The 11,127-nt window shown below is 45.2% G+C and overlaps 1 protein-coding gene across 5 annotated transcripts in view; it reads right to left on the bottom strand.

Moving 5' to 3' along the window:
* Window positions 1-246: 246 nt before the first annotated feature.
* The window catches only part of TNFRSF11A (TNF receptor superfamily member 11a), a 62,748-nt gene continuing 51,867 nt past the window's right edge, over window positions 247-11,127 (bottom strand). For 4 of the 5 annotated variants that reach the window (XM_081562270.1, XM_081562272.1, XM_081562273.1 and 1 more), the window contains exon 10: window positions 247-3,108. In XM_081562270.1, coding sequence (XP_081418396.1) covers window positions 2,783-3,108 — 326 coding nt within the window. In that variant the 3' untranslated portion in view covers window positions 247-2,782. The remainder of the gene's footprint in view (window positions 3,109-11,127) is intronic. The other variant, XM_081562274.1, reaches the window with a different exon arrangement.

The raw sequence follows: 11,127 nt of genomic DNA, 5'->3' as shown, positions 1-11,127 counted from the left end.
ACTAGATTCCATTTCCCTTTCAACTCACCCACTGCATAGCCAGCCCGTCCTTTGAAGAATTTTACTAGTGAGACCTACCGTAGATACATTATTAAAACAAGGCATCTTATGTCCCAGCTTTTGTCAAGGTCTCCACCAATGACACAATATAACCAACATTCGATACCACAGCACACCACAGCGATGAGAAAGAAGTCAGGTCAGTATTTCACAAAAAGATTTGTTTAAACAAGCCATGAAAAAAAGTTCCTTGTCAAATATAAGTTTAATAATCTTTTTATCACATTCCCCAGTTTTTCATGACTGTCTTCATTTCATTCTGTTTACATTTGTCATACACAACTCTATAATACACAGACACAGAGCTATATTTGCTATCCATTTCCTATCATTTAATTGTCTTTGGATCAATGTAGGATTAGCAGGGACCAGTGTAGGAAAGAATACTACCTTTTTCTGAAAGTAGATTCTTATGTGTTTATTTAGCACCTTTTATTTAAGGAGCTCAAGACACTTTAACATTCACTGTAGCATTCTTTTGTTATTTCCAAGTAGAGCAAGTGTCAAAAATTACCATTAGTGCCTTTTTGTAGGAAAAATAAAAAAAAAGAAAGCAGAGAAAGGTAAAGTATTAGTGAGATGGTGACAGTCACAGTAGAAACTTGGGTCTTTAGCTCTGCCTTCTCCTCAGTGAACTATAATATAACAAAAGGTATAATAGTTACTCCCATTTTTATATCTCTCTTTGGATGGATGAGAAAAGGGCAGTGCAGACAGTAAATTCTCACTAACGGATCATTCTGGCAATAAGCATATTTCCTGGCGTTTTTCATGTCTGCTAAGGAGCCACAGAAATTATAGAGCCACCTCTGCTTCTCCAAGGAGATGGCAATGGCACCCCACTCCAGCGCTCTTGCCTGGAAAATCCCATGGACGGAGGAGCCTGGTAGGCTGCAGACCCTGGGGTCGCTAAGAGTTGGAAATGACTGAGCGACTTCACTTTCCCTTTTCACTTTCATGCACTGGAGAAGGAAATGGCAACCCACTCCAGTGTTCTTGCCTGGAGAATCCCAGGGATGGCGGAGCCTGGTGGGCTGCCGTCTATGGGGTCGCACAGAGTCGGACATGAATGAAGCGATTTAGCAGCAGCAGCAGCTGCTTCTCCATTAAAAATCATAATTGACAGCTGCTATTCTAGCATTTCCAACAGACCTGCAATCAACAGGGAGAAACCCCTGATCAATGATCATTCCCTTCAGCTGGGCATTTGAGGTCATTCAAGTTTGGACAGTGACTACTATTAGCACTTTCAAAACCTACCAGATCCAAAAAATCAGTTTTAATGTGCTCAGGCATAGTAACTTTAGTATTTGAGGAAAACAAATGCTAACTGGCCACAATAGATGAAACACCTCGGGTAACTCCTTTCAACCTACTCACACTGTATGTTTCCTCACAAGAGCACTGATGCTAAGAGAAAGCATCTCTATGATAAATTTTCTTAAGTTCACAATATAAGGATTTGGTTTTTAATTCAGATGCATGGAAAATAACAGGAATATTTTCCACTTCTACAAGTATAAACTACAGACACACATTTAGGAAGAAAATAGGGCCTATTGCCTAAACACATTCATGCTATTCTTGTTTAGAAAGAAAAAGTGTATATCAACGTCTTTATTCTTCCTTTCTTGAACTTTCGCAGCACTTTTTTTTTCACTGAGTGTGCAGGCCATCCCATATCCTACTCGTTTTCCACATGTTTTTCTCATTCTCAAGAATGAGAATGCCAAGTGCAGCACTTAGATTTTTAGAGATTTAGTTACCCAGGTTCTGCTGCCTCTGCTGGGATGGGTATGCACATTCATCTCGGCATATGGATGGGGATGCGGATGAACCATTTTGAGATGGATTAAAGGAGTCAGACACAAATATTGCAGCTTTGGGCTGCCTAGAAATTGACACACACTTAAAAATATTTAGGGGGATTTTCCCTTCCTTTAGAAAATTGAGAACTCAGAAAAGTTTTCAAGAGCTCAAAGTCTCTCCTCTTGTTCCCCAAGCTTCCCGCCAGGCTTCACATTTCTAGCCTTTTCCCAAAAGTGCTTTGTACAGACTCCTCGCCACACCCCCCCCATCACTACACACAGGCACCTACTTGTGAGAAGAGGTGAAAGAAACATAAAGACCGTCACCGTAGGAGAATTTTCAAGAAAATCGTTAAATAGTAAAAAAAGAAAGAAACGGGGTGGGGCGGAAACAGTATCAAGAAAAACGTTACGAAAGACAGTGAAATACAAATATCAAATATAGAGAAAGGGTGGGGGGGCAAGGATACAGACCCAAATGGAAGAGACAGCCGTAGAAATAGATGCCTTGAAGAGATAAACTACTGATGAGCTGATAATGCGAGGTTAAGAGAAGAAAAACTATAAAAGGAGGTAAAAAGCGGAGCGACTCAAGACAGCAACGTGTACCTGTGCAATGCGTTGAGACTTGACTGTGGACGGCAGAGTAGTAATAACAAACGTATTTTTTTCCCCAAAACGTCCTCGATTCCATTTAACCAAGGTGGACAAAGGACGTCTGGTCATTTCACGCAGCTAAACCGAATGCAGGGGCGTGAAGGCGCAGACCCTGGGCCATGGCCCCGCCCCGCCCGAGACCACGCCCCCGCCCCGCCCCGCCGCCAGGCGGCGACGCGGCTTCCGACGTGCGCGGCCCGCGTGTGGAGGCCCCGCGGCCCCGAGGGGCGCCGTGAACCGCCGAGGGTGCTCGGCGCTTAGCGCCGCGTCTCGGCCGCCCCCTGCTCCTGCACCGGCCGCGAGGCCTTGTCCGGCGCCGGGGCGCCGCGCTCCTGCAGCCCCGGGCCCACGTCGAGGCCGGCGCACGCGTCCGGGAAGCGCGGCCCGAGGCCGGCGAACGAGTCGCGGCGCGGCGGGCTCTCCTCCTGCACCGGGCGGCCCGCCGGCTCCCCCGCGCCGCCGCCCGGCGCCGCCGGGCCCTCCTGCGAGTTCTGACTGACGTAGACCACGATGATGTCGCCCTTGAAGTTCATCACTTGCCCGCTGGAAATAAACGTGGAGTTACTGTTTCCAGTCACGCTGCCTGCAGGGGAGAGGAAGAGGGAAGCACAGAGTGAGTCAGGGATCTGGGAGGGAAGCCGGCCTTGTGAGGGGCGGGACCCCGGTGGACCCACCCCGGCTCCGGACGTGCTGTCACCTCACCCGGCCTGACCGAGAGAGGGGGAAGGGCGCGAAGAGGAGACGCCTCGGGCGTCGTCGCTGGCCGCAAGGGCGACACGCGGCAGCAGAGGACGCGGGATCGCAGACCCACAGACGGGGCTCGGGTGTTGCCGACGGGCGTGCGCGCGACGGATACGCCGCAAACACCGCCGAGGGCGCAGCAGTGGTCCGTGTGTCAGGAAAGATGCAGAGGCTGGAGGGAAGGCTGCCGCCTGACCCGACCCTGGGGCCCACCTCAGCCCAGCCTCCTCGCTCAGCGGACTCCCATCTTTTTACCCTTCCTGACAGGTCCCTGAGCTCACCCTGGAGGGCCCTGGGGCCACGTGGGCCCAGTATCTAGCAGAAATTAATTTCCGTAACATTTTAACTCCTAGAAAAAGAGATTCATAAGACTAACATGAAAAGAAAAAAAAACCAACCTCAAACAAAAACAATCTTACAAATCACTGTTTCCTTCTGAACCCTGGAGTGGGGGGTCGTTTTGTCCCCAGGGTGTTCTATCATGACCTTTTGTGGGTGACTGGATTTAGCCAGTCTTTAATTAGTGGACCTTTTGAAAACCAAATAGAAAGTTCAGTGAATGTTAGGATACCTACTGCCTCTTATTCTCCTATTTTAAAGACTGATTGCTCTAGAAATGACCCCGGCAAAAATCAGTGCCAGAAACCAAGCAGAAGCAGAAAAGCCCCAACAATCAGGAGCACAAACAGAATCTTTCAGTCTGACCAGCGAAAGTGAAGAGCGAAACAGTGCCTCACTATTAACTTCATCTTTTTTGTTCCCTGTCTGTTATGACAAAGCTTAATAAAAATTTACACAAGTAAAACTATTTTTGTCATTACTCTCCATGAAGAGATTTCCTCCAACATGGAAGGCATATTTTGGATGGTCTGACTGAAGAACCAGCAGCATCCAGGGAATCCCAGGAGCCTTCCATCCACCCAAAAGGCACTTGCAGAGATGCTGAGACAGGCTCCCATGACCCATTACAGGGATTTCAATGAAAACAGATTTCAAATATGAGCCACAAATTGGAAGTCATGATTGAGTATTTATAACTCACACTGTTTTTCCCATAGGTAGCTGTGTTGGGTGTGCCCCTAGATGGGTGGCCCCGGCGATTTATTTATTAATTCCCCAAGCAACTTAGGCAAGGCCAGCTAGTATTCTATTCACCAAGTAGCCAGACAGACCCACGTTCTTCATTCCCTCTAAAACATACAGACATGATCCAGCAATCCCACTGGGAATATATCCAGAGAAAACTATAGTTCGCAAGGCTAATGCAGCCCAATGTTCACTGCAGTGCTGTTTACAATAACCAAAACATGGGAGCAACCTAAATGTCCATCGACAGAGGAATGGATAAAGAAAAGTGGTACATAGGTACAGTGGCACATTACTCAGCCATTCAAAGAGAAGAAATAATGTTATTTGCAGCAACATGGATGGACCTAGAGATTATCATAGTAAGCAAGTCAGACAGACAAGTATCATATGATACCACTTATATGAGGAATCTTAAAAAGAATGATACAAATGAACTTATTTACAAAATAGAAACAGGCTCACAGAAAACAACTTACAGTTACCAAAGGGGAAACGTGAAGGAGGGCAGAAGTTGGGAACTTGGAACTGACATGTACACACTGCTGTATTTAAAATAGATAACCTACAAAGACCTGCTGTAGAGCACAGGGAACTCTACTCAGTATTATGCAATAACCTAAAAGAGAAAAGAATTTTAAAAAGAACAGGTATACATGCAACTGAATCACTTTGCTGTCCACCTGAAACTAACACAAAATTGTAAATTAAACTCCAATATGAAATAAAAATTAAAAAATAAACAGATGTTCTTATAATCCAGCACACGCTAAGCTAGGGGTCTACTCTCCAGTGTGCCGACGTCTTTCTGCCCCCACCAGTTACCAAGTTCTCAGGTCTGTTTTTAACTAGCTGAACTCATGAAATCTAATTAAATACAAGCCTACCTTGTTTTCTTGCTTGAGTTTATTGTGCTTTGAACACACTGGGTTTTGTATAAATTGAAGGTTTGTGGCAACCCTGCAATGTCAGATAATGTCAGCATTTCTTAGCAATAAAGCATTTTTAAATTAAGGTATCTACATTGTTTTTTAGACATGCTGTCACACTTAACAGACTGCGTATGGTGTAAACACAACTTCATATGGGAAACCAAAAAGCTCATGTGACTCGCTTCACTGTGATGTGTGCTTTATTGCAGTGGTCTGGAGCTGAACCTGCAATATACCCAAGGTCTGTCTGTCTTTGTGTCAAGTTGTGAAATGTAAGTGTGAAAAAAGGCAAATGTTTCTAAGAAAACTAAAGTGAATGCAATGACCCAAATAAATGTGAGCCACTAAACACAAAAGACATCAACAAGCTGCTGAACTGGACAAGGCATCTGTTAAAAAAAAAAAAAAAAGAAACGGAATCTTTAAAAATGCAGAAGGAGTTTACACTCAAATTTGTTCAGCAAAGATCTATAATTTCTCCTTCCCTACTAAAGAAACAGAAATTGGAAATTATCATGGTGTGGTTAATGTGAAAAAGGCTCAGGAAACTATAACCAACCAACACATATGTCCCTGTACTAAAAAAAGTCAACGTGTGAATGTAAGTTATATATTTTAAGTTAAAGATGTTTAAGATATGAACTTGTAAATGACTTTTTCAAGTAACTCAGCAACTAACCAAGCCTGACACAAGGGCTCCTACCATAGCAGCAACAGAATGAATGAACGTAATAACTGAAGTAAGAGAAGTCTTCCTAGTCGAGGGATTACTGGTTAGTTAACATAAAAGTCAAAGTGAGAAATCAAAAGTAATATGTATATGCCATAAACGTTCCATTCCAATTTAAAATGTACCATGTTTAACAATAAAAAATAAAAGACACTATGTTTATTTAATAAGAGCAGCAATTGTAAGTGGCTTTAAAGTGTTATTTTTTTTCTTGGTAAATTTCTTCTAGCTTTCTATTGTTTCAACATCGACTGCTGACTCTGTCATTCTTCAATATTATGTAAACCTACACACAGGGCAATGCTCACCACTGTATGACTGATTTATGGTCTTGAATTAAATATCCTCTTCATCCTCTTCATATTGATTTATCTGTTTTTGTCATGGTATATATAATTTCTCCATCCTTTAAAATTTTGTTTTCCAACAAATCATCATGACTCCATTGTTGTTAACCTTATTTCTTGTCAGAATCTCCAGGTTGTCTGAACTCAGATTGAAAAACAATTTTTTTAAACCATTCTCTTACACTTCAAGATTTTGTCTTAAACTTTTCTTCTTAAGAATTTCATTCCATGCCTTTGCCTCATGGCCAACAACATATCTTTGATTTATTCTATAGGGTCTATATTCTTATCTTCTAATTTTTTCCAAAATAGAACTCAAACCCTTTTGCATAAGAGATATATTTAAACATTTCAGGATTCTTTGATCCATAGACTGGATCGAGGATATTATTCTTGGGAGGGGGGAGGACCAAAAAAAAAAAAAAAAAGACCTTTAAATTCCTGACAATTAGGATGTAAAGACAAGTTACCTAGAAAGAGTATGAGATTCTCAATTTTATTCTTCATGTATTTCCTCATCAGAAGTACAATTAATGATAAAGACCAACTTTGATCAAGTCCACGTCTGTTCCATTCACACTGGCTTTTTATGAGTAATAAACTGGTACAAAGGAAACTTCTTTAAGAAGTTCTTCTTTGCCAGTAACAGTCAGTGGCAGCAGAGCTGTGTTCAGGGCACAAGACCCGTGCAGCCACCCAGGAGCCTGTGCTTAGAAGGGCCCCAGGCTTGTTCACTGTTGCCGTCAACTTGAAGCTCTTACTAGCATCTGCACAAGGGGCTCACAGTTTCATCTCCCTGGGCTCTGGGAACCTCGCAGCTGGTGACGCGCAGACCTCAGAAGTCCTGCTGTGTTTTCCCCCTCACCGATGCTCTAACTTAGTGTCACTATTTTGGGAAGTAACATTTTATAAATTGGACATGTTTCAGTATTGCAGACCTGTCTGCTGACCTAATTTTCTCTATTGAGAAAGAACTTAAGTTTTTAAAAACTCTTGAGTTGCAGAGGCATCTCTCCTAAAATACAGATTATACGATATGTTACCTTGGTGTTCAAGTCACATGTCACTTGCTGTAAAACTTTCAACACTCACTTTCTGATAGAGAACTGAGACTTGTCCCTTTGAGAAAAGGTCTGCTGACTGTATCAATGATACCTGTAAGCTTTTGCCTCGGATCTTGTTGTGGTTCATTTAAAGTGAAAGGAGGGGACTTCCCTGGCAGTCCAGCAGCTAAGACTCTGCACTCCCAGTGCGGGGAGCTCAGGTTTTATCCCAGGTTAGGGAACTAGATCCCACATGCGGCAAAACTAAGAGTTTGCATGCCCCAACTAAAGACCCCGCATGCCGCAAACAAGACCCAAAGCAGCCAAATGAATAAGTTAATTTTTAAAAATTCAAATTATATATATATATATATATTTTTTTTATAAATTTATTTTAAAAAGTACAATGAGAACTCAGTCAGCTGCCAAGCGGTCTAAGTGCAGAATCCTTCTAGCCTTTTATCCCCCCAATCTTTCATAGTCTCACCAATCCCAACTTCAATAGCAAAAGGATTTTAGCAGCTCATTCTTTGAATTGTCCTGAAGCACTTCATCATTTTCATAGAAATAATTCTCATGCTTATCAAATTCACTTTTTTAACCAGTTAATGTACAATTAAAGTTTTAAATTACAACAGGATCAGCTCTCATCATGAGATGGGGATAACCCATGGACTTTAGTAAGCTCGGCCATTCACTGGGCAGGTGCAGCAGGTCCTAGGCGTTCCAGCCTTGAGTGACCCACTAGCTTTGTCATCAGTGTGCTGTCGGCTTCCATCAGCTCCCTCTACAGAGGCGAGGAGAAGGCGGGTTCACCTGTGGTTAAGTGGAGCTAGATTACGATTAAGCCAGATCACTGTTACAGTAACAACAGTGATGTGTCCTGCTCTTTGCGGCCCCATGGACCGTAGCCCGCCAGGCTCCTCTCTCCATGGGATTCTCCAGGCAAGGATACTGGAGTGAGTTGCCATGCCCTCCTCCAGGGGATCTTCCCGACCCAAGAATTGAACCCTCGCCCCGCATGTCTCCTGCATTGGAAGGCGGGTTCTTTACCACTAGTGCCACCAGGGAAGCGATAACAGTGATACAACACCCCAAGTCCAGAACTCGCTGCGTGTGCCCTCCGTACTAGGCTGGCAGCATTATCACACCAGCTTGCCGTTACTCGGCACCTGAGCGCCCCAGGCTTGCTGCTTTTCCCCCCTCGACTGGCTGACATGGCTTCAATAATGAAAACTAACACCCTTCTCTCCCAGCCTCGTCACATGCAGACTCACCTGAGTAATCTACTAGCTTCAATGGCGCGCTAGTCTCAGCCGTTTCAACTTCAATAGCAAAAAGATTTTGGCCGCCTAGAGTGGTGTTTCACTCCCTGAAGAGCAGAAAGTGCATGAGGTGAGTAGCGGGGTGCTGGTTTCAGTGGCTGCCTGAGTCCAGGAGGGCCAGCAATGGGGCTGGGACAGAGGAGCGGACAGGCTCTGAAAGCCCCGGGCCTCCCCTGGCGTGGTCTGCTCCTTTATGAAACAAGCATCAATATTCAAGCCCAGCTAGCCTGGCAAGGTGCAGTCGCCCAGAGCAGGCATATGATAAATGTGAAATGAATGAATACATGAATGCGTGAATACTCGGCAGGATGGCATAGGGTCAAATGAGATGGTGGCTTGGAAAATGCTTGGGAAATAACAAAGAATTTTTCGCAGGTGCAAGCCTGGCATTACTACTTCCAGAATCTAATAGTTGTGCTCATGATACTCCCAAGGTAAAAAGGGAACTGGGAAATGTCTCGAGCAGTCATGTTATTTTTCCACTGCTGTCTTGTTGAAGGATTTCGAACTGATCTTGAAGAGTGAAAGGGCGCTTACGTCTAGATATCTAACCAACTTTTGTTTTCTTTGCTGAAGTGATCCATCATTCTAACCACCTCTGGTTTGAACACTCAACTGAGTAATTCTACACGAATTCCCCCACTATCTTACTTTTCATCACACAGGTCAGCTGTGAGTTGGATGTCCCACTACAGTAGGTCAGGGTTTCTTTCTTTCTTTTGCCCGCACCACGCAACATCTGGGATCTCAGTTCTCGGACCAGGGGTTGAACCTGCGCCGCCTGCATTGGAAACTCAGAGTCTTAACCACTGGACCACCAGGGACATCAGAGAGGAGGTCAAGGTTTTGAATGAGTTGGTGATATCCCTATCTTGCCTCAGTCCAGAACTGTCCTTGCTTACAAGCAATCATTTCTTAAGATCTGCTTTCTACCATTCAGAGGGTTTTACATGGTGGTATGAATGGACTTGAGAGGGCGAGGCTCTGGGGTGGCGAGGCAATAGGACTCCATATCCACACGGTGGGTGCTCCAGGGCCCCTTAGCAGCATGGTTGCCATGGTTTCTGCGGTTGGTGCATGCCCTAGAAGGGGTAGCTCTCTCCACTGAGAACCAAGGACGGACAGGTTGTTCTGATGCTAGGGGAGACTTCTCCCTTAACTTCTCCTTGCTGCTGGCTGGTAAGGGGGGGGATGTGAAGAAGGAATGGGGTGCATGAGACTTGTCCAAGATGCCTTAAGAAGATTTGAGGTTTTTATAGGTCCCAGTTGTCCACAGGGGCTTCCTCGGTGGCTCAGCAGGTAAAGAATCCACCTGCAATGCAGGAGTTGCAGGAGACGTGGTTTTGATCCCTGGGTCAGGAAGACCCCCTGGAAGAGGGGCCTGGGAAGTCCCATGTAACAAGGAGCCTGGTAGGCTACAGTCCAGGGGTCACCGAGAGTGGAACATGACTGAAGTGATAGCTGACTGTCTGGAGCTGTCTTTCTGCCAGCTTTTCCCCCATCAAAGCTGCCCCTGGCATTTAACTTTATTTTACTTGCAAAACAGGATGAGGTTGGAGGCATGTGGAAGAAACAGCTTTCTTCACCAAAGAATCGGTAAATGCAACAGAGGAGACTCAGGCCCAGGGAGCCATCACCTCTTCGCACAGACAGTAGCGTCTCTTCCCATGGAAACTTCTGGGCCTGGCCTGGCCATGGCCCCTCGCTCAACCTGAGTAGCCAGTGATCCCAGCCCGAGTTTGCCTGTATACTATGGCTCACTGAGGATTCTCTAGTGCACGATAAACAAATGAAAACAGTACCATTGGCACTGATTTGTAGGGAGACAGTGCCATGGGTCAAGGCACAGGCTTCAGAATCAGATGTGTGAGTTGTGGTTTGATTGCTGACTCGCTGTGTGGTCCTGGGTGAGGAATGTGCCCATAGGATTTCTGTGAGGAAGTAAGAAGGTAAGCGTTAGTCACTCATCCGGTTCCAACTCTCAGTGACCCCAGGCTCCTCTGTCTATGGAATTCTCCAGGCAAGAATACTGGAGTGGGTTGCCATTCCCTTCCCCAGGGGATCTTCCCATCCCAGGGATCAAACCTGGGGCTCTCACATTACAGGCAGATTCTTTACCGTCTGAGCCACCAGGGAAGCCGAACTCAGCCAGCACCTGGTAATGCATACCTCTGATTTTGTTGTTTAGTCGCTAAGTCACTTCCAATTCTTTGCAACCCCATGGACTGCAGCACGCCAGGCTCCTCTGTTCTCCACGATTTCCCAGTTTGCTCAAATTCATCTCCATTGAGCCAATGATGCCATCCAACACCTCCTCCTCTGTCGTCCCCTTCTCTTCTTGCTCTCAATCTCTCCCAGCATGAGGGTCTTTTCCAATGAGTTGGCTCTTCATATAGGG

The sequence above is a fragment of the Giraffa tippelskirchi genome, chromosome 14 (assembly GCF_054371585.1).
Source record: "Giraffa tippelskirchi isolate mGirTip1 chromosome 14, T2T-mGirTip1v1.2.pri, whole genome shotgun sequence".
NCBI lineage: Eukaryota > Metazoa > Chordata > Mammalia > Artiodactyla > Giraffidae > Giraffa > Giraffa tippelskirchi.
The sequence above is the reverse complement of the archived record's forward strand: the minus strand, read 5'-3'. Positions and strand labels throughout refer to the sequence as shown.